Genomic DNA, 27,943 nt, shown 5'->3' with positions numbered 1-27,943 from the left:
TGTTATGTAATATGTGATGATTTGGATATGGGAGGGGACGGTGTGAAATCAATATTCAATATTAAAAGCAGAAAAAAAAAGAAAAAATATCTTTAGTCCCGGTTGGTGTTATCAACCGGGACTAAAGATGCTCCCATCTTTAATCCCGGTTGGTAACACCAACCGGGACTAAAGATTGATTTTTAGTCCCGGTTATTTGAACCGGGACTAAAGATAGCGATCTTTAGTCCCGGATTCGTAGTCCCGGTTGGAAAACCGGGACTACAGGGGGTTACGAACCGGGACTAAAAAGCATTTCTCCACCAGTGAGTAGACATCATCTGCTTCCTGGTGGCTGTTACCCCGCAGCCACATTTGAACTCATCTCAACGCCTTATCCCATTGTCACCGAAAAGCTCTATCGTCGCTGCAGTAGGGGATATATATAAATAAGCTAAATAATTCTATAAAAGAACCTGATAATATTTATATGCTATAAAAGGAGCAATGACTATCCCGCGTGCCAAGTGGCACGTCCATTTTCTAGTGTTATCATAAGGTAAAAAATAAATATTACCACGTTTAGATTAGAGGCCTATAAATTATCAATGAAGAAAAGAATAAGTGTTTATTGTCATTATATCATGGTGGTTCAGATTATATAGATGAAGATTATTCAGCAGAAATAGAAAAGGCGGACTTGATGACAGCATCGATACAATGGTCCTTTTCCTGGTGACACTCCTGTAGAAGCATACCAGGCCTGCTAGCTCGAGGTGAAGATTCCAAACAGCTCGAGCAGTGTTAATCCAAACAACCAAGTGGCAGCTTGATTTTATCCATCTCCAGCTGCAGTCTACGGAGCATAGCACATCGCTAGACGACGCTGTTCTAGCAGTAGGATAGAACGATCTCAGCCGACGATTAACGGAGGTGTGGACGCAGAACAGTCACGGCTGAGTGTTATAGGGTGGTAAGTGGTGCCGTGGGAAGAAAGATAACGCAGATGGCTCCCTTTTCGACTCCTACTCCCATATGTCCCATGGACTGTTTGCAATCCATTGACAGTTTTGGAACGGTTTAGTAGTAGTAGTGACCGGTAGATGGAAGAGAAGGGAAGATGATACAAACATGATGGACTACGCGTTGGATTGTTCCGCTAGAATACATTCCCCAGTAAAAAAATAAAGTTAAAGACGTTAGCAATAGAAGACAAGAAAGCTGCTAGCACGAGAGCCACTCGACGAATTCAATTCCTTCTTCTTATATATATACATGATATTCCTTCCAAAGTTAGAAGTTTGAGTTAAAATTGGTACGATGTGACTGAAAATTTATGTGTATATGACAGGTCACTGGTGGAGAAACCATCTTTCGTCGGTCGGCCGATTTCCACAATAGTCCCGGATGCAATAAAAACCGGGGCTAAAGATGATCTTTAGTCCCGGTTCAAAAGGGTAACGGGCATATTTGATCTTTAGTCCCGGTTTATGTTACCAACCGGGACTAAAGATCATCTTTAGTCCCGGTTCGAATGCTGTCAGGTCATGTCAGGCCCCTCCGGGATCTTTAGTCCCGGTTGGTATTACCAACCGGGACTAAAGATCGTAACTATACCAACCGGGACTAAAGATCCCGGTGATCTTTAGCCCCGGTTGGTGCTACCAACCGGGACTAAAGTCCCACCCCTATATATATGTCTTCTTCCTCCTCCAGCTACCCGAGCAAGCTTCAAAATTTCTTCAAAACAGAGGGGAGGTCATGCCAAAATTTCTATTGAATTTATTTTGGTGATTAATTACATACAAATCGGAGGTGCCTAAAAGGTTTGCAACTTCATCCTCCAATGTTTTTTTTGTCATAGTACATTTGCACCTATGTTTTGCACACTTTTTTTGTCTCCAAAATTTAGTTGTAAGTTGATGAGAGAGAAAATGTGTGTGGGGAAGAAAGAATATATAGAAATTTAGTTCATTTGCTAAACAAGGTTTTATAAAATAGTTGAGAAGGAAAACTCTAGTGAAAGTTAATCTTAAATAATAGAAAACAAACTAAAATGAAAATTAAAAGAAGTAAAACACATTAAAATTAGTTTAAAACTTTACAAATAGTTTTTAAGAATTATTTGGTGTAATATTTTATGATTTTTGTATGAATAAAGATATCTTATAATTATTGTATGACTGTCATTATTGTAAGAATAATTATTTGTGTACGGTTTTTTTGACTCATGTAGATGGATCGGCAATGGATGTACGCTGACCGGCGGTCCAAAGAGTTTATTGACGGCGTGCACTATTTTTTGAGAGTGGCCGAAGCTAACAGGCAAAGGGGTTTTATTTGTTGTCCATGCAATAAGTGTAAGAATCAGAAGGAGTATTCTGCATCTAGGACTATTCATTTCCACTTGTTTGAGTCGGGGTTCATGCCAAGCTATAATTGTTGGACATCCCACGGAGAGCAAGGTGTTGAAATGGAAGAAAATGAAGTGGAAGACGACAATATTCCGGACTTTGCTCAGTATATTGGATTTGAAGGAAATCAAACGGGCGAGGAGGAAATAGCTGCTGATGGTAACGACGTTGCGGATGATCTTGATCAGATGTTGCAGGACGCCAGGGAGGACTGCGAAAGTGAAAAGGAGGCCCATAAATTGGACAAGATGTTGGAGGACCACAGAACTTCGTTGTACCCAGGTTGCGAGCAGGGGCACAAAAAGTTGGATACCACTCTGGAGTTGTTGCGATGGAAGGCAAAAAATGGGGTTAGTGACAAGGCATTTGGCGATTTATTGAAACTCGTCAAGAACATTCTTCCGGGGGGAAACAAATTGCCCGAGACAACGTACGAGGCTAAGAAGATAGTCTGCCCGTTAGGACTGGAAGTTCATAAGATTCACGCATGTCCGAACGATTGTATCCTATATCGTGGTGAGGAGTATGAGAACCTAGAAGCATGCCCTGTTTACAAAGCACTACGATACAAGATTAGACGGGACGATCCAGGAGAAGTTGACGGGCAGCTAACAAAGAAGAGAATTCCTGCTAAGGTGATGTGGTATTTCCCTATAATACCACGGCTAAGGCGTTTGTTCAGGAACAAGGGGAATGCTAGAATGTTGCGATGGCACGCTGAAGAGCGTCAACAGGACGGGATGCTGAGACACCCCGCCGATGGTTCGCAGTGGCGAAACATCGACAGAAAATTTAAAGAATTTGGAAAGGACGCACGAAACATACGGTTTGGTTTGAGTACGGATGGCATGAATCCTTTTGGAGAGATGAGCAGCGGCCATAGCACTTGGCCCGTTACGATGTGTATCTACAACCTCCCCCCCTGGCTATGCATGAAGAGGAAGTACATAATGATGCCGATTATTATTCAAGGCCCCAAGCAACCTGGTAACGACATCGACGTGTACCTAATGCCGTAATTATTGTGTACACGATGTAAACTATTTTGGATGTATTGATTATCCATATAAATCAATTGATGTATGGCATATGTTAATTACGCACGATTATTAGAGGTTTCAACAAGTTTAAATCATGTATATGCTAGTTATATGTGATACTTACAATTTTTAAAAGTTTTAAATCACACAGGTGGCAATTTCATATGTATGTTAATTAGAGTTTTTAACATTTAATTTACTAGCATTCATATGCTAATTATAATTGACTAGAGGATTTTTAAAAGTTTTAAATCACGCAAGTGGCAATTTCATATGTTAATTAGAGTTTTTAACATTTAATTTACTATCATTCATATGCTAATTATAATTGACTGGAGAATTTTTAAAAGTATTAAATTTAATATATTTTTAAAACTATCATTCATATATTAGAATTTTTCACAATTTAATTTACTATCTTTCATATGCTACTTATATATGACTATTCGAATTTTTAAAAGGTTTAAATCATGCATGTGGCATTTACATATGTTAATTAGAGTTTTTAGCATTTAATTTAATATAATTCCTACGCTAAGTATGTATGATGATTACAATTTTTATTAATTTTAAATCATGTAGTATGTACATACATATCTTAATTAGAGTTTTTACCAATATAATAATATCATTCATATATATGCTAAGTATATATATATATTGGAATTTTTATTAATTATAAGTCATATATTTGCTTATTACGATTTATCCACTTAATTTATTACAGACAAAAATAATTTTTCGAAGTAATTGTCATTAATCTTTGTACTTTAAATAATGTTAATGCATTAACTTTTATTTTATAAACACATATGTAAGCGAAAATCATATGTAGTGCTATAATCTTTAGTCCCGGTTCTTAACCCTAACCGGGTTTAAAAACAATTTCGAAATAGCGGGAAAAGATATTTACTCCCGATTGTTGAGTCTTTAGTCCCGGTTGTTCTCAACAACCGGGAGTAAAGATCTTTTCTTTACTCCCGGTTGTTCTCAACAACCGGGACTAAAGTTAGTCCCGGTTGTTGAGAACAACCGGGAGTAAAGATCCGGGGGTATATATATTCCCGGTGCGCCCTCGTCTTCTTCACCAACACTTAGACGTTTTCGGCCAATCGATCTCTCTCGGCCTCTCTCCTTCGCCGCCACTGCCTAGGGCAAATCCCCGCGCCGACGCCGCCGTATCTCGCCGTCGTCTCGAGCTCGTCGTCCTCGCCGCCGCCTCCGCCTCCTCCGCTGCCGCCGCATCTCTGGGGTGAGAGCCGCCGCCGCCAGATCTCCCTTCATCTCGATCTCTCCGATCTCGATCTCTCTCCGTCGCGCCGCCCGCCACGAGACGCCGCGCCACGACGACGACGCGCCACGCCGACGCCGCGCCAAGCCGCCGCCGGCACGCCACGCCGCCGTCTTCGCCGCCGCGCGCGCAATGCCGCCACCGGCACGCCACGCCGCCGCCTTCGCCGGCGCGCGCGCAATGCCGCCGCCGGCACGCCACGCCGCCGCCTTCGCCGCCGCGCAACGCCGCCGCCGCATGCCAACGCCACGCCGCCGCCGCCGTCGCCACGCCGCCGCCGCCTTCGCCGCCGCGCACGCAATGCCGCCGCCGCCACGCCACGCCGCCGCTGCCACGGCCCCGCAACGCCACGCCGCCGCCGCCGCCGCCGCCACACCGCCGCGTCAACCGCCGCCTCGATGCCGCCACACCGCCGTTAACGAACGAGAACGAGAACGATCGAACGAACGAGAGCGAGAACGAACACGTCAACGTACGTTGCCGCGAGAACGTGAACGAGAACGAGAACGATCGAACGAACGAGAGCGAGAACGAGAACGATCGAACGAAGACAAGCGAGAACGAGGGAACGAACGTGAACGAGAACGAGCGAACGAACGTGAACGAGCTAGGGAACGTGAACGAGCGAACGAGCGAGGACGAACGTTAACGTGAAATGCAATATATATATATATATATATATATATATATATATATATATATATATATATATATGGAGCACCAAACAAATTTACTATATATATATATATATATATATATATATATGTTACTTCGCATTTATCCTAATACATCTTTTTGTATCTTGCAGAAAAGACGTGTTGTCGGAGTCGTCCGTCAAGCCTGAGTGGAAGAGCTAGCCCTAGAAGGAATTGGAGCAGGCAAGTGACGTAATAATATAAATGATTGTTATATTTGTAATGCAATTAATTAAGATTATTAGACCTGTAATTAGACTTATCATATAAGATTGTGTAGTGTTCTAATATTATTTGAGTTTTAATATAAGATTATTTTATTGCAAATTAGACTTAGTATGACATTATTGACTACGGAATTGGTGCGACTCCTAGCAATTGACTATTGTAGTCTTAATTAGACTTAGCATATACGCACGAAACACTTAGCATACATGACTATTTTAGTCTTAGCATGTAATATTATTTGAGTTTTAATATAAGATTACTTTATTTGTAATTAGACTTAGTATGTAATTATTGACTACAGAAGTGGTGCGACAAGTAGCAATTGACTATTGTAGTCTTAATTAGACTTAGCATATACGCACGAAACACTTAGCATACATGACTATTTTAGTCTTAGCATGTAATATTATTTGAGTTTTAATATAAGATTACTTTATTTGTAATTAGACTTAGTATGTAATTATTGACTACGGAATTGGTGCGACAAGTAGCAATTGACTATTGTAGTCTTAATTAGACTTAGCATATACGCACGAAACACTTAGCATATGTAATGCATCCCATGCACATTGCAGATTCCACTGGGTGCTTTTACTCTTCGACCTGGAGGCCTGCACCGTCAACGTATATGACTCAATGGATAAAAAAGAGTCTACGTTTGACAAGGTTTTCGAACTTATAGACAAGTACCGTCATAAGTTCCTTTGTTAATTAAGAAAATCTGGTTATGTTAATTGCTACTACGAATCATAGCTTTAAACTCCATGTAGGGCTTGGTATCGGTTCCGTCATTTGGTCCGCGGCAAATGGAGAGAAAGACTTAGGCGGAAGTTCAAATTTCCTGTGAGTACACATGCTCTACATTTATATTTCTCCGATTCAAATACATACAAGTGTATATTAATTAGATCTCTCGTTGTTTGTCATTTATTTGTAGTGCGCAAAGCAAAAGCAGGGAACTAACTTGTGCGGCTATTACGTGTGCGAGTATTGCCACTGCCTTGCAGACCAAATCATCACCACAAGAGAGCTCGATGTACGTACAAATAAATTCAAAATTTCATTACGTAGCGATTTCTTGTTTAATTACTAATCAATTTCATACATTCATATAGTTTATTCGCATGAGGGATAACCTGACCACACACAAGGAATTTATCGCGGCGGTTCAAGAACAACTCATGGGATTCATCAACGAAGAAATCCTTGATCCCAAGGGTGAATTCTACTACGACGGAAACACAATTCACCGGTCCTTAGCTTCTGAGCTAGCAGCGACTACTACTACGTCGAAATCGTAGCTAGCTAGGACATATAATGGATTGTAATTAATACATGACTACATATGTTTCTATATGCATGTGTACATATTTTCTATAATGTAAATATATTTTGGTCATATATATATCTATATACATATGCATTTGCATAACATATATATGTATAAATACATATATATTATGCATGTATATACATATAATATAATATAATATATATATATATATATACATATATATATGTATGCATATATATGTATTGAAACATATATATACATGGTTTATATATATATATATATATATATATATATATATATATATATATATATATATATATATATATATAAACCATGCAGCAACAGGGCCATGCAAAAAAAAAAAAGGTCAGCTCGATCTTTAGTCCCGGTTGGTAACACCAACCGGGACTAAAGATCGATCTTTACTCCCGGTTATTTCACCCGGGACTAAAGATAGCGATCTTTAGTCCCGGATTGGTACTCCCGGTTTGGAAACCGGGACTAAAGGGGGGTTACGAACCGGGACTACAAAGGGTTTCTCCACCAGTGGGTTAATGTGATGGAAAAAGTTAAAAGTTTGGATACAAACTTTGGATCTAAACACAGCCACAGCCACAGTCATTTTTGCTATAAAACTTGCTCCACAGGACGCCACATCATCATTTCATCTTAGCCGTCCGATCATTTTACATTAACAGTGTTAGATCTTTGTTTCTTTACAACAGTTATATACTCCCTAATGTAAAACTTTCTAGAATTGTTCACATTCATATAGATGTTAATGAATCTGGAGACACATATATATTTAGATTCATTAACATCTATATGAATGTGGGCAATATTGACTTACATTATGAAACAGAGGAAGTATGTACCAGCTCATGGCTACGAACTGGCCCAACCAGAGGCCCATTCCCATTCCCCACAGGTAGTCTTTTCTTCTCCTTATTTACTATTGCTACTGTCGAGGAGATGATCCTCTCTAGCAGGAGATCGTGAGATCACCCTTTTGTGAGTTCGGCCGGGGGAAAGGGCTCGCCTCTCGAGATTGCGTATCCGCCCTGAATGCTACTAAATCACGTGCGAGCGCCAAGATTATACAGGTTCGGGCCGCTATCGAGCGTAATACCCTACTCCTGTGTGTGGGATTAGTGGTTGAGCGTTACAAGGGTTCCTAAACTCCGGAGAGCGTTCTTGCTCTTCGCTTCCTGGAGTTCAGGTCTACTGAGGGTCGTCCCCTTTCTCGGTGGCAAGGTCCTCCTTTTATAGTTCAAGGGGATACCACATGCACCGCCTCTACCTACTCTTCCATGGGAGGGGGACCCACTTTACCTTGACCTGGCCACGATCCGTGCCTTCGCCCGGAAGCTAATCAGCAGCCCGTCCTTGAACGGGACCCAGCGCCACCCCCCGCCTGACACGGGGGACAGCCCTGTCATTCCCTCATAAATGGGTGAAGACTTGTGCTGGTCCTCCTCTCACGGAGGGAACTCCGAATGACGCTCCGATGGGACGGGTCATACCTATCTCCACTCCGCCGGATACAAAGGCGACGTCGGGGCACGGCTGCCCGTCCAATCGGACATGACCGGCAACAGGCCGGTCACAGACTGGTCACGTCCGATTGACGTGGGTCAGTCAGGCGGCACCGCACGTCTGCCCTTACCGCATTAAACGCGGTGAGGGACAGTTGGGGCACCGCACATTGATGGCTGTTCAGCCTGGGTCCCCTCCCCGTTCGCTCCCCCCGCCACATGGCAATTGGGCGAGGGCCTCGGGGCGAGGCAGTGCGAGGGCCCGAGGGGCACGACGTGGCACCCCGAGGCCCTCCGGCCGCTTCTGCGACTCGCGAGGTGCGGGAGTAGGGCCAGGCTGTAGAGCCACGCGGCTGGATGGGAAGGTAATTTTCCCTCACTTTGCATACCCCGGGCCCATATCTCCGACAGCTACACATAGGATTGAGACAAAGCACTCACTTTTCTATGTATTTAGCAACAAGTTACATTAATTAAATCCTAATCATGTTAAATTAATATTAACATAAATTTTACGGTTCTTTAGAAAATACCTTAAGGTACTTAAATCGTACCAAATTCCCTCGAACCTTGTTCCAAAGGACTCTGCAAAGAATTTCAGCCACGCCAGCGGAGGGAGACTTAAATCGTACCAAATTCCCTCGAACCTTGTTCCAAAGGACTCTACAAAGAATTTCAGCCACGCCAGCGGAGGGAGACTTAAATCGTACCAAATTCCCTCGAACCTTGTTCCAAAGGACTCTGCAAAGAATTTCAGCCACGCCAGCGGAGCAAAATACTCCACTGGCGCCAGAGCAGGAGTAAAGGCTTGGGAGTATGAATTGAGATCGAACCAGGGTTCATTTCAGAAAAAAAAAAAAGGCGTGACAGCTAGCACACTTGGAGTTGGCACTTGGCAGCTGTCTATGTTAGGGGGTTTTATGAAAATATTATTATTCTGATCGCTGCCAAATGGTAGCGAGAAGCGAACCATCCTAAAAATGTACAGAGAAAATTAATTCCTTGTATACCCTGAAATTTTATCTAATCTTTTCTATACCTTTAAATTTTGCTTACTTTCTTGTATACCTCTAAAATTTTATCTAATCTTTTCTATGCCTTTAAATTTTGCTTACTTTCTTGTATACCTCTAAAATTTGATTTTGATCTATTCCATATCCCTCCCATAAGTTGACCGTCAGTTGACCATTTAATTTCTATAAAAATAACCATTTTACCCTTTGAATGAACATAGAAATTTATAAATTATATTATCAAAAATGTAAAAGTTTGTTGCATGAAACTATTATAGTTATGAGTTTGTTGTCCGATGCATTATTTATCATAAAATTTATTTTTAGATAATAAAATAAAAATATGTATTTATTTTTTTAAAAGAAAGTAATGTAAAAATGAGGAGCATTTATAAAAAATAGGACTACTAATGCTCACAATATTTTTTTATGAATGCTCCCAATCAAAAAATCCATTGTCCTATTAAAATTTTAAATAAAAATTTAAATTTATTACATTTGTTTTGTTTTCAAAATTTATGTTAAATTTTTCTGCACCAATTATTTAGTCTCATTAGGTTCATAATGCACATACTATGCACTTGAACAAAATTTTCAATCGTTTTTCAAGCTTATATTCAAACCTAAAGCATCAAGGTTGTCGGTGACATGGGACCGAGAGTATCATGATTAGGGGCTTGGGCAGGAGCAATCACCCGCGAGGCCTGACCCCCTCGGGGGGGGGGTCGGGCCCGAGGGTGATGTGGCCGCCCCCCTCTTTGTCTCCCCGAGGGGTCGGACCGCTCCCGTTTCGGCCCCGAGGGCTGAGGCGCACCGACCCCTTGTAGGTTTCGCGCCGCGTGTATGGGTTAGGTGAGCGCAGCAGGGCTCACCTAACCGCATTTATTGCGATTTGGACGAGCGCGTCACGCCGCATGTAACGCAGTACAGCGCGCTCGTTTATCCGGTCTGTGACCAGTCGCAGACCGATCAGATCGTGGGTTAGGTGGCGACAGACGGTCTGACACACGCCTCGCCCCATCCCGTCAGGATGTGAGCCTCCAAGCACTCGTCCCTAGCCGAAGCCGGCGTGTTACCTCCTGGAGATGGCACGTTGGTCCCGGTCAGATATATGCCAGGCTTCATCCTAACCATTACAAGCAAGATATTGTATGAAGAAGGGCGAACATGCAGATTGCTAAACTGACACGTGGTGGACAAGAATGACCGATTTGTGACCGGTCTGACTCTGGTCATGTCGTCAGCAGACAACCATATTCCCACGTCGCGCCTGCTTCCGGCGGAAGTGGAGGTAGGTGTGGGCCGTCCCATCAGAAGGTCATTCGGACGGCAACCATACAAATCTCCGTCCATTTATGAAGAGAGGAGAAGTCCCCACACAAAAAAGAGAGGTGGTGCATGTGGTATCCCCTTGAGATATAAAAGGAGGACCTTGCCCACTGAGAGAGGGGGACGAGAAAAAGGGAGAAGGGAGTTAGAGTTCTTGAGCTCTCCAGCTCTTTGTAGCTTCTTGATTCACAGATCCACCAAAACACAGGAGTAGGGTATTACGCTTCTCAGCGGCCCGAACCTGTATACATCGCCCGTGTCTTGTGCTTTTTCCACGCTCGCGAACCTTCCACAAACTAGGAGCTTAGAATCTCACCCCACGCTCCGTCATCTGGCGCGCCAGGTAGGGGACGCTGCGTGTGTTTTTCTAAGCTCTCGCATTCTTTCGTGTGCGCCAAGCCTTTCCTGTTCAGCCCAATGGCCGAACAAGCAAAGGCGCACAACCTCTCTCCGAGCGTTAGTGGTGACGACGGGGAGCCGAACCCACGCCGTCGAGCTCGTACTCCGCCGCCCCCTCCACGCCAAAGTCCTAGGTGGGAGGAGGCGCTCGAGAGGGTCGAAGGATCCGCGACTTCGACATCCACGGGTGATGGAGAAGGGCGCCGAGATGGGGAGCGTCGCCTCCTCGTCTACGGCGACGGCAGCACGCCCCAGGGCGCGCTCCAAGCGGCGGGTGCGCTCCTACGTCACCCGCCCGTTGTCCCTGACCCGGAGTCTCCAGCCCAACGTTGGCTGGATGATGTGGCCAACTTGGTCATGACGGCGCGGTGGCGCCTAGATGCTGGTGGGCGGTCCTCCGCCACCAAGGCCTCTGGTGCTGCTACCACCGGCTCCGCGTCGTCAAGACGGATGGCACGGCGAGCGGCGGCCGCTGTTCGCCATTCGGCCGCCACTCCTTCGTCAGCACCTCCGACCCGGGAAGATCAGCGTGGGGGGCCAGATGCCCGCATCAGTATCGAGCGCCGGCGTAATGGCCGACGTACTGCCCACGCAACGGAGGGCGCCTCCTCGTCCGGACGCGGGGATCAGCCCTCCGTGCCTCCGGTTGGTGGTGTCGGCTGTAGAGCCTTTGTGGCGAGCCTTCGGAACATCCGTTGGCCCCCAAGGTTCCGGCCCACCATCGCCGAAAAATATGACGGCAGCGTCAACCCCGCCGAGTTTCTCCAGGTCTACACGACCGGGATCGAGGCCGCCGGGGGTGATGACAGGGTCATGGCGAATTTCTTTCCCATGGCCCTGAAGGGACAGGCGCGGGGTTGGCTAATGAACTTGCCACCCGCGTCGGTCCACTCCTGGGAGGATTTGTGCCAACAGTTCACCATGAACTTCCAAGGCATATATCCGCGCCCAGGTGAAGAAGCGGACTTACACGCAGTACAGCGAAGGGATGATGAGTCACTTCGCTCGTACATTCAGCGGTTCTGTCAAGTCCGCAACACCATACCATGCATCCCTGCACACGCAGTGATCTACGCGTTCAGGGGGGGTGTGCGGCACAACCGCATGCTCGAAAAGATCGCCTCCAAAGAGCTCCAGACTACCGCGGAGCTTTTTCAGCTCGCGGACCGAGTGGCTCGTAAGGAGGAGGCATGGACCTGGAACCCCTCCGGTTCCGGTGTGGCAGCTTCGGCCGCCCCCGGATCCGCTGCTCAGACAGGGCGGCGTGACAGGAGGAGGAAGAAGAGGTCAGCCCATTCCGACGACGAGGGTCATGTCCTCGCCGTCGAGGGCGCTTCGCGGGCCACCCGAAAGGGGAGGCCTGCGAGTGACAAAAAGAAGGAGGCCGGCGCTCCTAGCAGGGAGCGCCCAACCGGCAAGTGGTGCACCGTCCACAACACCTCCCTTCACGATCTCGCGGACTGCCGCGCAGTCAAAAGTTTGGCTGAGCGGACGAGGAAGTGGGAGGAGGAGAGGAGGCAGGAGCGCCGAGAGGGCAAGTCCCCGGCGGTTCCTTCCGGCAATCGGCGAAGTGAGGCCAAGCAGAAGGCCCCCGCTGAGGACATCGATGACGGCGATGATGACCTAGGTTTCCAAGAGCCTGGGGCCACAATTGCCACTGTCGATGGGGGAGCGTGTGCTCACGTTTCCCGCCGGAGCCTCAAGGCCATGAAGCGGGAGCTTCTGGCCGCGGCCCCTACTCATGAGGCGACGCGCCGGGCGCGGTGGTCGGAGGTTGCCCTCACCTTCGACCAGACCGACCACCCACCGTGCGTTGCCCGGGGAGGACAGATCGCAATGGTGGTTTCCCCCACTGTTTGCAACGTGAAGCTGGGGTGTGTCCTCATTGATGGGGGAGCGGCCCTCAACATCCTTTCCCCCGCAGCCTTTGATGCCATCAAGGCCCCGGGGATGGTGCTCCGGCCGTCCCAGCCGATTATCGGTGTGACGCCGGGGCACACTTGGCCGCTAGGTCATATCGACCTTCCGGTCACCTTCGGTGGATCCGCCAACTTCCGCACGGAGCGGGTGAGCTTTGATGTGGCGGACCTCAGTCTGCCCTACAACGCAGTCCTAGGGAGGCTCGCGTTGGTGAAGTTCATGGCGGCGGTCCACTACGCCTACCTCCAGATGAAGATGCCGGGCCCCGGTGGCCCCATCTCTGTCCATGGCGACCTCAAAGTCGCGCTTGCTTGTATGGAGCAGCGCGCGGACCACCTCGCCGCCGCGTCCAAACCCGAGGGTGGCGACGAGAGGCTTGGCACCTCCGTCCCCGCCGCCCCGAGGCAGCGGATGATCACATGCGACGAGGTCCCGGTCAAGGAAGTTGCCCTGGGCGACGGCCCGTCGAAGACCACACGGATCGGTGGTCTTCTGGACGGCAAATAGGAAGACGCGCTCGTCTCCTTCCTGCGGGCAAACGCTGACGTCTTCGCATAGAGACCGGCGGATATGCCCGGGGTCCCTAGGGAGGTGATTGAGCACCGTCTCGCCGTGCGGCCGGGCGCAAGGCCGGTCCGGCAGAAAGTGCGGCGGCAGGCCCCGGAACGTCAAGCCTTCATCCGCGAGGAGGTAGCGCGACTTCTGGAGGCCGGATTCATCCGCGAGGTCATCCATCCGGAGTGGCTGGCGAACCCGGTGGTCGTTCCCAAGGCGAACGGCAAGCTTCGGATGTGCATCGACTACACCGACCTTAACAAGGCATGTCCTAAGGACCCTTACCCCCTGCCTCGCATAGATCAGATTGTCGACTCCACCGCGGGGTGCGACCTTTTGTGTTTTCTAGATGCATACTCTGGTTACCATCAGATTCGCATGGCTAGGGAGGATGAGGAAAAAACTGCGTTCATTACCCCCATAGGAACCTATTGTTATACGACAATGCCCTTCGGGTTAAAGAATGCAGGTCCTACTTTTCAACGTACTACTCGAATTTCTTTGGGTAGCCAAATAGGACGTAATGTTGAGGCTTATGTCGATGACTTGGTTGTGAAGACGCGCAACCAAGAGACTTTACTCTCGGATCTAGCGGAAACTTTTGAAAGTCTCCGCTCCGCCCGCATAAAGCTGAACCCCGATAAGTGCGTGTTCGGTGTACCTGCGGGCAAACTTCTCGGGTTCTTGGTCTCTGCCCGAGGCATCGAGGCCAACCCCGAGAAGATACGAGCTATAGAGCGGATGCGCCCACCCAGCAAACTTAGGGATGTGCAATGCGTCACCGGTTGCATGGCCGCCCTAAGTCGGTTCATATCGAGGCTGGGAGAGAAGGCGCTACCCTTATTTAAGCTCCTCAAACGCTCCGGGCCGTTTACTTGGACGGAGGAAGCTGAACGTGCCCTCACTCAGTTGAAGGTGTATCTCAGCTCTCCCCCGGTTCTGGTCGCCCCGGAGCCAGATGAGCCCTTGCTACTCTACTTAGCGGCGACCCCGCAAGTAGTTAGTGCAGCGTTGGTTGTGGAGCGCGATGAGGACAATCCTCATTCCGCGCATCCCCACCCTGTGCTGGCTTGGCCCGGGAGAGAGCAGGGAGGAGAGGCCCCCGAGCCGAACGGTGGCCCAAGGCCCCCGACGACCGGAACCGGCCCTCTGCCCGCTTGTCAGACGGTGCCAGGTGCCCCCGACCCCCAGGATGGCCCGGCGGCCACTGCGGGAAGGCCGCACCTATCGCCCTCTGGCCCCGAGGCTAACCCTGTGCCGACTCGACCCGGGAGAGAGCAGGGAGAAGAGGCCCCCGAGCCGAACGGTGGCCTAAGGCCCCTGACGACCGGAGTTGGCCCTTTGCCCGCATGTCCGACGACGCCAGGAGCCCCCGACCCCCAGGACGGCCCCGAGGCCACTATGGGAAGGCCGCCCCTGTCGTCCTCCGACCCCGAGGTCGTCGGCACAGAAGACGAGTGCGTCCCCCGAGGCCGCTTGGACGAAGAGCGCCCCAGGGATGCGGCCCCTAGCGAAGAGGATCGGCCCCACCGAAAGGTGCAGCGGCCCGTCTACTTTGTTAGTGAGGCCCTCCGGGACGCCAAGACCCGATACCCTCAGGCCCAGAAGATGCTTTATGCTATTCTGATGGCTTCGAGGAAACTGCGCCATTATTTCCAGGCGCATCGGGTCACGGTGGTTACGTCTTACCCCCTCGGCCAAATCTTGCATAATCGAGAGGGTACTGGACGGGTGGTGAAATGGGCAATCGAACTTTCTGAGTTCGATTTGCACTTTGAACCACGCCACGCTATCAAGAGCCAGGCCCTCGCCGACTTTGTGGCAGAGTGGACCCCAGCTCCCGAGCCCGTCTCCATTCCCGAGGCCAACTCGGGCCCCTCGCAGCTGCCTCACACCGCCTACTGGGTGATGCAGTTTGACGGCTCCCTGTCTCTTCAGGGCGCCGGTGCGGGGGTCACGTTGACCTCGCCGAGCGGAGACGTCCTCAAATACCTGGTTCGCCTTGACTTTCGGGCGACCAACAATATGGCAGAGTACGAGGGACTCCTTGCAGGACTCAGGGTGGCAGCTGGACTGGGGATCCGCCGCCTCCTGGTATTAGGCGACTCCCAGCTGGTCGTTAACCAGGTCTGTAAGGAGTACCGGTGCTCTGACCCGCAGATGGACGCTTACGTGCGCCAAGTACGGCGTATGGAGCGCCATTTCGACGGGATAGAGCTTCGGCACGTGCCCAGGCGGGATAACACGATTGCCGACGAACTCTCACGGCTCGCTTCCTCGCGAGCCCAGACCCCACCGGGCGCTTTTGAAGAAAAGCTTGCCCAGCCGTCGGCGCGACCCGACCCCCTAGGGGAGACGGATGCGCCTGACCGGCCCCCGAGGCCCGTCGGAGTCCAGGCCTCGGGACCCGAGGGGAGCGCTCCCAGCTCCCTTAGATTGATTGCTTGGATCGCTGAGATCCAAGCATACCTCACAGATAAGACTCTACCCGAGGATCGCGAAGGGAGTGAACGCGTCCAGCGCATCTCCAAACGCTACGTGCTGGTAGAAGGGACCCTCTATCGGCGCGCGACTAACGGAATCCTCCTGAAATGCATTCCTCGGGAACAGGGCGTCGAGCTTCTTGCCGATATCCATGAAGGCGAATGCGGAGCCCACTCCGCCTCGCGCACCTTGGTTGGCAAAGCCTTTCGTCAAGGTTTCTATTGGCCAACAGCTCTCAATGATGCGGTCGACCTAGTCCGGCGGTGCGGAGCGTGTCAATTCCACGCCAAGCAAATCCATCAGCCGGCCCAGGCCCTGCAGATCATACCACTTTCATAGCCATTTGCTGTCTGGGGGCTCGATATCCTGGGACCGTTTAGGCGGGCCCCGGGCGGGTTTGAGTATCTGTATGTCGCGATCGACAAGTTCACTAAGTGGCCCGATGCTTATCCGGTCGTCAAGATCGATAAGCACTCCGCACTTAAATTCATTAAGGGCATCACAGCACGGTTTGGAGTGCCTAACCGTATTATTACGGATAACGACACCCAATTCACTAGTGAGCTTTTCGGCGACTACTGCGAAGATATGGGCATCAAGCTCTGCTTCGCCTCACCTGCCCACCCCAGAAGCAATGGCCAAGTGGAGCGTGCCAATGCGGAAATCCTCAGAGGCCTTAAAACCAAGACCTTCAACATCCTCAAGAAGCACGGCGATTCGTGGATCGAGGAGTTGCCAGCGGTGCTCTGGGCGAACCGAACCACACCAAGCCGAGCAACCGGGGAAACGCCTTTCTTCCTCGTCTACGGCGCGGAAGCGGTTCTCCCATCCGAGCTCACCCTGAGGTCCCCTCGGGCCACCATGTACTGCGAGGCTGATCAAGATCAGCTTCGCAGAGATGACCTTGACTACTTGAAGGAGCGAAGGCGGCGCGCGGCCCTCCGAGCCGCGCGCTACCAGCAGAGCCTGCGGCGCTACCATCAGCGCCACGTCCGGGCCCGATCACTCTGCGTCGAAGACCTCGTCCTACGCCGCGTCCAAACGCGTGCTGGATTGAGCAAGCTCTCACCAATGTGGGAGGGTCCGTATCGAGTGATCGGCGTCCCCCGGCTGGGCTCCGTTCGGCTGGCCACGGGCGACGGCACAGAGCTGCCTAACCCATGGAACATCGAACACCTTCGTCGCTTCTACCCCTAAGGGGGATCGGGTGTCAGGTTTCGGGCTCGGGCCAACCCCGCACCCCCCTCGGGCGTGCAGGGTTGGCCGGGGGCTACCACACATGCATATTTTTATTTCTTTTATATCTGCTCTTATATCTGTATTTCAATAAAAGCATTTTCGATTTCCTAAAGGCTGTATCTGTACTGTTATTTCCTTTTGAAGAATCTTGACTTGAAATAGGTCACTCGTGCTCAATCCTGCCCTCGGGGGCTCGGGTCGGCTAAAATCGCCAAAAGGGGCCCAGAACCGAGCCGTGCCCCGGGGCGTGGTGAACTCCGGGGGGGGGGGGAATCGGCAAAAACCCACAATAGGGTCACCCATAACCCTCGGTCACCACGCTCCCGGCCTGGCCAGTCTCGACACGTGGATCTCCCCAGGCACTAGCCCCGACCCGCGCCTTTTGAGGACTGGGACCTGGGCACGAGCCCTTAATCAAGCTAAGACACAAAAGGACCACGGCACAGATCATCCTCATCTCATACACATAGCAAAATGAAATTGAGACAAAAATTTCTTCATTTTGATTGCAGATTAAGTTAATTTATACAAAAAGGAGGCCCGAAGGCCTTAGAAGAAAGAAAAGAAGAAAAAACTGAAGATTGGCGGGGGCCTGGGGGCTCAATCCGATGCGCCCGGGTCGCCAGCCTCGTCGCCACTGCCGCCCACTCCGCCGTCATCGTCCTCCTCGTCGGAGTTGAGGGCGAACGCGAGCCGAGGGGCCGAACCCTCGAAGCTGTGGACGATGTGGTCGGCGGCGTCCCGGACCTGCGCGCGCGCGCCGTCCTCGGTCCCGGGAGGGAACTCGTCCAGCGCCGTCCATGGGGAGAAGTCGGGATCCCTGGCCTGGTAACTCGCTAGTACGAGCTCCACTGCTCCTCGGGCGAGGTCCCTCGAGGATGACTTAATCGTCTTCTCGAGCTCCTCGGGGAGCCGTTGGAGAGTCCCGGCCATCTCCGAGAGGCGTTGGGCGAGACCCCCCTAGTTGGCGGCGTACTTCACAGTCCGCCTGCCCCAGAGACCCGCCTGCCGCCCGGCGCGGTCTAGACGGGAGACGGCGTCCCGAAGCATGCCGGGCCCTACCTCGCCTGCCAAGCGGAGGGCCTCGACCTCCCCGGCGGACGAGTCTAGCGCGCCCTGCAGATCGGCGATGGTGTGTTCGACAGCTGCGAGGCGGGCGGCTAAGTCGCTTTCGCCCACAGCCGCCCCGCCGCTGCGCGCCCTCGAGTCCAGCTCCTTTGCCTGCGCCTCGAGTTCAGCGGCCCGCTGGTTCAGTGCGGCCCTCTCGGCGCGGACACCTTCCAGATTACGGCGCGCCTGCTCCTCCCGCGCTGCCTCGCGGAGGGACAGGCTGTCCGCCAGCCGTTGCGCCGCGGCCTCGGCCTCCTCGAGAGCTCGCTCCCGCTCAGTGAGCGCGTCCTCACGGAGGCGGAGTGCGGACTCCTCTTCGGCGCAGGCGGCCTCGTGCACCGCCAGCGTTGCCTCCCGGATGGAGACGGCGGCCTCGCGGTCCGCCAGGTCCCTCTCCACGACGCAGGCACGCTCTTCCAGCGCCATGGCACGGGCCTCAAGGGCTTCTTCGCGCCGCCGGGATGCCACTTCGGTCTCTGCCGCCCGCCGTTCTCGGGCAGCGGCAGCGTCAAGGACCCCCTGGGCGGCGTCGAGCTTCTTCCCTAGCTCCGCCTCCCAGCTCCCGTATTGAAGGCGGAGGGTGTCCTGCGCCTCGTTCATCACGGTGGTGGCGATGAGGGCAGCCCCCCGCTCCTCCTCCACCTCCTTGGCGATCTCCGCCAGCACCTTCCGACGGGCTTCAAGCTCTGAGACGTGCCGGCGGTGTGCCTTGCGGCCCACCTCCACCATGGCTTCCACCGAGCGTCGCCCCTCTTCGACACGCGCCCATGCGGCGTCGAGCTCCGCCCGCTCTGCTTGCAGGGCCTCCACCTGGGCATTTAACCCGTCCAACACCGTGGTGTTTACGACAGCCAAGGCCTGCAGAAGGGGCTCTGCGTTCAGTGGGGCAACAGAAGGCGTGGGGAAGAGCCGCCTCGGAGAAGATGCCACGCGGCTCGGGCCGCCGATGGACGTGCCGGACTCGGGGATGTCCCCCGGACCTGGCTTGTCCTGAGCGTCGCCCGAGGGAGTGGGCCCAAGCGATGCGCCCGCGGCCTCGTCGCGAGCTGCCTCGGAAGTCGTCGTCGCCTCGGCCTGGCGAAGTCTGGCCTCCTTCCGAGCGGCTTCTTCAGCTTGGCGAGCTCGGGCGGCCACCTGGGCAGCTTCCTCGGCTTCCCGAAGGCGATCCGCGGCCTCTTGCTGGTCAGTTTCACGGGTCGCCTCGGAGGATGTCGTCGCCTCGGCCTGGCGGAGTCCGGCCTCCTCCCGAGCGGCTTCCTCGGCCTGGCGAGCCCGGGCAGCCTCCCGAGCGGCCTCCTCGGCTTCCCGTAGGCGATCCGCGGCTTCTCGCCGGTCAGATTCCCGCCTCCGAGCCTCTGCGGCCGCCGGATCCTCGGCCTCAGACTGGCCGGACTTGGAATGGCGGGAGGGACGCGACGGGATCTCGCTGAAACAGAAGAAAGACCAGAAGACAAACAAGATGGGTGAGTGAAAACTCGCGTTTAGAGAATGAATACAGCCACGATGGGCGTGGGACGAACCTGCGAGGGGGTCGGTTAAACGACCACCTTGGAGGGGAAATAAGGTTTCCCCGGGATGGTTCTGTCCCCCCCATCTTGCGGAGCCATTTCTTCTTCCGCTCCCCCTCGGGCTGCGACGTCGGCGTGGCCCCCTCCGGGCGCCTGCTGCTGGCACTCGCCGCCCCGCCCCCTCGGGGAGGAGATAGGGGAGGGGTTCCTTCCTGCTTCCTCTTCCCCCGGGCGTCGGCAGGGCGGCTGCTCCCCGGGCCCCCGTCGCGGGGCCCAGAAGCACGACCCCCTCCCGGGGTAGATTGTTCCCCCCTACGGCTCCCGCCCGCGCCATCGTGGCCTCGAGGAGCCCGCTCCTCCGACGCCCCGACCGCCAGCATGATGGTCAGGATGGAGGCGCGATCTGGATCGCTGCAGAGGGGAAGGACTCCTTGGGGAATGAGGGATGCCTCCACGGAGCTGAGATTCAGCACCCGTTGGACTACTATCTTGAAGTCCTCAGGAGCCCAATCCCATTTGACCCCCTGGTGGGTCCTCATGTAGTCTTCGGACCCGGTGTACTCCCAGGCGCCCCGGGCGCGCCGCTGGAGCGGCGCAATCCGGCGACGGAGGTAGTCGCCGTACACCATGGCCCCTGTGAGCTCCTGGGATCGCAGGCCCGCCAGGCGGTCGAGGACGGCGTCATAGCCATCTCCCAGATCTACCGGCGCCCGCCAGCTGGAGGCCTGCGCCGGGGGCTGGCTCGGAAGTCGGAGGCGCGCTTCGTCGGCGAGGGGGGTGTAGAACCAGTCGCTCTTCCAGTCATCCCACTTCTTGCGGAGGACGCAGGGAATGTAGCGGTTCAGCACCGGCCCCCGCGGCTGGAAGTAGCAGCCACCAACCACCGACGGCGGCGACACCGACTGTACGGTGAAGAACCACCGGAACAGCCAAAGGGATGGGCGCACCCCGATGAACATCTCGCACAGGTGCGCGAAGATGGCCAATGTCATTACCGCGTTGGGGGTGAGGTGCGCCATCTGGAGATCGTAAAACTCCAGAACATCCATGAAGAAAGAAGAAAATGGCGGAACCAGCCCCGCCATTGCAAAAGGGAGAAAGAAGACGGACCGCCCCGGGTAGCATGGCGCCGGGCGTCCCTCGCCCAGCGTGACTATCTCCCGGCCGGTGGCAGATTCCGGCATGAAGCGGCGCGGCAGCCCGGCTTGCCTCTCGCTCACAATGCGGGAAGGCGGCAGCACGCTACCATCAAGCAGAGCGGTTTGGCCCTGCCGCCGTGCTTGGACGCCTTGCGCTCATAGGCGCGTGCCTTATAAACTTTTGGGACAATTTTATACCTATAGATGTTATATTGTACAGATGAAATATGATAGGATCATATATATATATATATATATATATATATATATATATATATATATATATATATATATATATATATATATATATATATAGAGAGAGAGAGAGATTATTTTATAACATAAAAGTTTATAAGGTAGTGGGTAGAAAACATGAATGATCAAGTGGATGGTAAATAAAAAGTACAATGCTCAGTGAGTTGGTGGTAGTACATTAATTGCTCTTTAAGAAGAGTATAGATAAATACGAGAGGGAAGTATTTGTGAGAGTGTGAACGGTTGTGACTACCCTCAGTCCGTCGTCTAAGTCAAATAATTGATGCCATAAAGCGGATGTTTGGTAGGAGTAGTAGTATGTTCACATCCCATGCCGCCATGCGAAGAACACATCCCCCAGTTCACCACCCCAACCCCACCTTAGCCAGTTAGCCTCTGCCGCCGCGACCGACCGCGAGGCAGCAAGACCAATTTTAATTGAAGACCACGGAAGGAGCGGGAGCCATCAGCGGCCATGACCGAGCTCGCGGCTGGCGCCGTGAGCTCACTGCTGGTGGTCATCCGCAACGAGGCTGTGCTGCTTGGCGGCGTCCGGGACGATGTGCAGTTCATCAAGGAGGAGATGGAGAGCATGAACAGCTTCCTGGGGCACCTAGCCAGGAGCGCGCCGCAGGGTGGAGAGCACGACGAGCAGGTGCGCACCTGGATGAACCAGGTGCGCCTGCTCGCGCAGGACTGCAACAACTGCATCGACCTCTACCTCTACAGCGGGAACCCGGAGATCCACCGTACCAAAGGTAGACTCCGGCGACACCTCTGGTGGGTCTACTGGTCCCTGCGCAAGATGGTCGCGCAGCACCGAGCGGCCATCCAACTCCGCCAGCTCAAGGACCGGGCGCGGGACGTCGGCAAGCGACGACTGAGGTATGGCGTTGAGATCCCAGCCACGACGAAGGCGGCCGCACCTGATGCAACAGGTGGCTATGTTGCTGAGGACGATGAAGAAGAAGATGAAGATGACCGCGAAGGACAATTTGCTGTGGCAACACCAACGTTGGCCCATCATTCTGCTCGATGGCCCGTCTTTGAGCCCCCTTCTCTGGACGACTACGTGGAGGCGAAGTTATTGGAGTGGATTGGGGGAGTTCCTGGAAACGCCATCGTGACGTTGTCCATCGCCATTGTAGCACCAGATGCAGATAATAAGGAAGTCCTTGCTATTGCACATGAAACTTTGGTTGCTCCAAACTACTACTACCGTCGCAGTATCATGGTCAACGTCCCGGCGGTGCACCTTGATGTTTTACCGCTTCGACCCAAGGAGGTCCTCTACTACATCTTGCGGGAGCTCGAGCGGGAAGAAGCGGCCGGATCGCAGAAGCAGCCCACAGATCAAGGTGAATGGGAGGAGGAGGATCCTGACCCTTGGCAAGATTACTACAAAAAATGTGGCATTTACCGTAGCAAAAAAAGTGTGCTCGGTAAAATCAAAAGGAATATAAAAAAGATGAATATTTACGAAAAGCTTGATAAGATCAAGAGCGACATTCGAGAAGGACAACACAAGAGCAACAAGCTGTTGCTGCTTCAGCTACAAAAGAAAGGTGCGGATCAGGTGGACCTACATGTACTCCTTCAGCTGTTGGTGCTCCAGTCTCAGCAAGACCAAGCGAAGAACAAAGCAGTAGACACCCATAAATTACCAGAGTGGAACGACAACCTCATAGAAAAATTAGCCATGAGGCTGAAGGATCATATGGAAGCAGATGAAAAGACCAAGAAGCTTAATGAGCAAACTGGAGTAGAAGAAGAAACAGCAGTCAGACAAGGCGGAGGAGGAGAGAGGGAGGAGGATGAGAAAGACGAAAGAGGAGACGGAGAAGAAGAGGGGAAGGAGGAGAGGAGGGACATGGAGAAAGGAGGAGAAGAGAGGAAGGAGCAGCAGCAGGAGGAGCAGGAGAAAGAAGGGAGGAAGGAGGAACAGAACGAGGTAAGAAAGGAGACAGAAGGAAGAAAAGAACAAGTAGCAGGAGAGGAGGAAGAAAAAGAAGACCATGATGCTGATAATGATGAAGACAGCAATGATGATGATGATGATGAGGAGGAGGAGGAGGAGGACGACGACGATGATGAAGAAGAACCAATTCATCTTCATGAAGATCAATATGAACAAATCCTACGAGAAGTGTTCACAAAGAACGCCAGCAGCAAGGCCCAGGAGCAAGATAAATTGGTGGCCGAGCAAGCTACAAAGACTGCAGCCACTACATTGGATGAGGAACGAATCAAACAAATGATCAACGAAGCAAAACAAGATGTCTTAAGGGAGCTGCGGGGACGCGAAACTGATAAGAATCAAGCAACAGGTGAACCTGATGTTCCACCTGATAAGAATCAAGCAACAGGTCAACATGCAGTTGTTCTGGATCAAAACGAAGAGGCTTATTTTGAAGAAGTAGAGCAGAAGATTGAAGAAATCAAGCAGGAACTTAAAGAGCAGCTGAAGATCAAATGGATCGTGGACAAGATTAAACATCACTTACAGGATCAGTGCCCCCTCATTATCCTAAAATTTGATCAGATGATGGATGGATCCCGATGGGAGGAGATCAGAAAGGCTCTGAGCCTGTTAGAATTGAGTGCCGATGCATTGATCTTCACCACAGGGAGCACAGAACAGGCTAAAGGATATTGCTATCCACCACGAGAACCTATAGATCACTGTTCTCTTGTTGGTCTCTACTATTATACGGTGCTCAAGCTTACTAGCAAGCACAAGAATGAAGACAACGATAACGCACAGATTTTTCGTGGCATCTTGGAGGAGTGTGAGGGGCATGAATTCTGCATGAAGATCTTCACTCATGCTGTGTATGCTAATCCCAAGAGGAGCAATGAAGAGTTAAGGAAGCTACACAGCACCCTGCAGTCTCCAAAAAAATCATTCGACACCATAGCTAAGAAGATGTTCATGTACTCTTACAATGATCTACCTAAAGAATACAAGTCATGCTTGCTGTACCTAGCTATCTTCCCCAAGGGACAGAAGATTAGGCGGTCAACCTTGATTGCAAGGTGGGTTGCAGAAGGGTTGACATTCAAGGAAGATTGGCCCAGCTCTGTGTATCAAGCAAATCGATGTTTTGATGCCCTCATCCGTCGGTGGCTTGTTTATCCTGATGATATTAGTGCCACAGGAAAGATCAAGAGCTGTGTGGTAGGCGATCCAGTTCATGGGTTCATTACCGCAATTGCCAGAAAACAACATATTGTGGAGACACGCCTATCTCATCACTTGGCTCGCCACTTCTCCATTTTCAATGATCTTCGACTCCGCAGCTCTGATAGAATTGGCACGTTCTTCCAAGGCCTCTCACGATCATCTCGAGTATCCCTACTCAAGGTGCTAGATCTAGAAGGTTGTCAGTGCTTTGCTAGTAAGAATCAGCGGTACCTCAAGGACATCTGCAACAAGATGTTACTGCTCAAATATCTGAGCCTAAAGGGAACAGATATTACCCAGCTGCCCAAGGAAATCAACTGCCTCCGCGAGCTAGAGGTATTGGATATCCGAGAAACCAAGGTGCCTGCAAATGCAACAGTACATGTCCTGCTCTTGAAGCTGAAGCGTCTACTTGCTGGTGCTAGTCAGATTGATCCAACTCCAAGAAATTTTGTCACTAACGTCCGGATTCCTTCCAGGATAGACAAGATGATAAACATAGAGGTACTATCTAATGTCAAGGCCCAGCAACATGATAATTTGGAAGATATTGGGAAGCTATGCCAGTTGAGGAAGCTAGGTGTGGTTATTGATGGTAAGAAAAGTCACCTTGGGAGTTTGCTTAAAGCGATCAGTGACCTACATGCAAGCCTCCGTTCTCTGTCAATCACTATTCCCACAACCACACTCGAGGTTACTCCTTCAAGCCCAGAGTTACAAGATATTGCATCTCGCCTAAAAGACCATCCTGAGTTTCTTGAGAGTCTAAGCATCAGTGGAGCCAAGCATCTTTTTCCATTGTTGACCAAAGGTGGTAATAAGAAACTTGCCAAGGTAACTCTAAGCAACACCCCACTGAACCAAGATGATCTGAAGTTCTTTGCCCAGCTGCCCATGTTACAGTGTGTTAGGCTCCGACACATTTCATGCACCGAGAGTGTGCTCAACTTCAAGAAAGATGATTTCAAATGCCTCAAGTACCTTCTTATTGAGGGCTCAAACTTGACTAATATTACTTTTGAGGATGAGGCAGCCTGTGAGCTCGAGAAGATGGTTTTATCTTCCACTTGCATAGAGTCTATTTCTGGAGTTCATGGGCTTCCAAAATTCGAAGAGCTTGAGTTGAACAGCAGCAGCTGCGGAAGGTTGCTATCATCATGTTTTTACAATGTTGAACGAATAGCCAAGCTGACTCTTCGTGGTACATTGCTGAAGCAAGGTGATCTACGAATCATCGCCAGGGAACTAAATATATGCTGCCTAGTGCTCTTGGAAAACTCTTTTGACATAAGCCAGAACCAGATTACCTTCGAAAAAGAAGAGTTCATATGGCTCAAACTTCTTAGTGTTGATTGCTCTACCATCACCAAGATTAACTTCATCACTGGATCAGCTCCTAGGCTCAAGAAGATCGTCTGGTCATCTTTCACCTCTCTCTCTGGCATCAATAACCTTCCTAGGTTGAAGGAGCTCGAGTTCAATGGATACTCAGTCCCAAATGATGTGGAAGAAGCCATTAAAAACAATAAAAGCATAAATCTTAAACATAATAAACCATAAGCTCAAGACAAAGCAAAATGGAGATGAATAAGAGGATGAAGACAATGCTGGGACATTCCCATTCCGCTGGAAGAAACAGGTTTGTCACCAGAGGAGCATCTCCTTTTATCCCATGGTGTGGTTTGTGTGTGCTAGTGTGGATTGACATTCACTACTTGTCTGTTTAGTTCTTTCTGCTGTGCGTGAGCATGTTTTTATGTTCTGCATGATGGAATAATTCTTGTTATCCCTTGTTTTTCCATCCTGCTCTCTGTTTCCTCCTCACTCTGTTTTGCTCTGTTTCCTTTGGTTCGAGTCAGTGTAAGCTCGAGGTTTGCTTGTTCAAGCCGGAGCGAATCCTTAACTAGTTGGCTTGACATGCACCGGCGTGTGGGATGGCACACGATGCAGCGGCCATGGAGGGCAAGTTAGTCATGTCATTGGCACGGCATGCCCCGACGTGCGGGATGGCGCACAAAGAGGACGGGCATGATGCGTGCAGTAGCATCAAAACCACTATTTTGTTTGTATTCAAGTTTCAATACAATCCAGAAAATGCTGCCACTTGACAGCGCCAAAAACTCTCTTCCTGTTCGGGTTCTTCCTCATCAAGTTCATAGCGACTTCGTTTGTTTGGTTTGTTTCTGTCACTGTGATTGTTTCAACCGAGTGTCTGGTTACTTGCAATGCATGAGTGCCTTGAGCCTCTGATTGAGCTAAAATGGTGGTGTCTATGCCCGAATTCGAATTTGTGTGGTTCTCATATATCGAAATTCGAACACCATATGCATTCATGTACGTTTTCATGTAATAATTTCTAAAGCAGAAATATGGTACACGACATCCAATCCACTCATCAAATGTCACCAATTTACCATAAAACCTACAAAAACGACATTTCTCACCAAAACAATGCGTGCTAGTAAATCATCTCAGCTCAAAATTAGAATCAGGAGACCAATCTGACTTAATACTCTGTAGATCATTGCCAGGGCTTAGGGCAGTAGTTGAAAACTAGTACTAACGCCCAAATCCTCATCACAAATCTATGGGACACGGAGCAATGAAATTGGCACGAGAAGGCGAGACGCCTCACCTTGGGGAGCCACCGGTCGTCGTCGTCGTTGGCGTCGGGGAGCACGAATCTGGCCCGCCTGCCCGCCCGCCGGCGCCGTCCTCGAGATCGCGCACGAGCCCCTGCAGCGACCCACACAGGCCGCGTCCCTCCCTCTCGCCAGCGCCCGCTGCTCCACCTCCGCCTCCTCCGTCAGATGAGGGGGAGGGGAGGTCCCCGGCGATGCAGGGCACGGTGCAGGTGGACTTGAGGGTTCGGGGCCCCATGGTCACTTGAAGCAGACGAATGAGGGGGCGCCCATCTCTCCGGCGAGAGAAGCGGTAGAAGCGCCGGCGAGGCGGCGGCCGGAGTGTTTGAGGAACGTGGGATGAGTGGACGGCACATCTCGATCCAACGGCTAAGATCTAATTCTGGACACGACCTCTAGTTCTGCAAATTGCCCTTGTGCCCCCAGGATGGTAGCGTTCATAATATTTTCTCTTTGGCAAAACACCCCTCTCCAATATAATCCCTCCGTCACATAAAAAACAAATATAGAACCGGATATGATATATCTAGATGTCTCATCCGATACTAGATTGTTTTTTTATGGGACGAAAAAATTAAGTTGGTACATACCAGGTTTTTAAAAAATGTGTTAAAACCCGGCCTCCACAAAAAAAAATGTGTACGGTTAAAAACTAGGGGTGCAAGCGATAGACCATGAACCCGTTTATAG

The 27,943-nt window shown here is 51.2% G+C and overlaps 1 protein-coding gene and 1 long non-coding RNA gene across 2 annotated transcripts; one reads left to right on the top strand and one right to left on the bottom strand.

The window, feature by feature from the left end:
- Nucleotides 1–27,602, bottom strand: LOC136353934 (uncharacterized). Its single transcript, XR_010737486.1, has 2 exons — nucleotides 27,247–27,602; nucleotides 1–406 (listed from the first exon to the last, which is right to left on the bottom strand). It is a non-coding gene; the product is annotated as an uncharacterized lncRNA (long non-coding RNA).
- On the top strand, nucleotides 21,849–26,731 carry LOC4350850 (uncharacterized). The gene has a single exon (XM_015761865.3). It carries the CDS (start codon nucleotides 21,903–21,905, stop codon nucleotides 26,169–26,171), a length of 4,269 nt encoding a protein of 1,422 aa, XP_015617351.1. The 5' UTR covers nucleotides 21,849–21,902; the 3' UTR covers nucleotides 26,172–26,731.
- Nucleotides 27,603–27,943: the final 341 nt, after the last annotated feature.

The sequence above is a fragment of the Oryza sativa genome, chromosome 11 (genome assembly GCF_034140825.1).
Source record: "Oryza sativa Japonica Group chromosome 11, ASM3414082v1".
In the NCBI taxonomy this organism is placed as follows: Eukaryota; Viridiplantae; Streptophyta; class Magnoliopsida; order Poales; family Poaceae; genus Oryza; species Oryza sativa.
This window is presented reverse-complemented; position numbering and strand designations above follow the sequence as displayed.

Coding starts and splice junctions, on each gene's coding strand:
- LOC4350850 (XM_015761865.3), top strand. CDS start 21,903: ATGACCGAGCTCGCGGCTGGCGCCGTGAGCTCACTGCTGGTGGTCATC.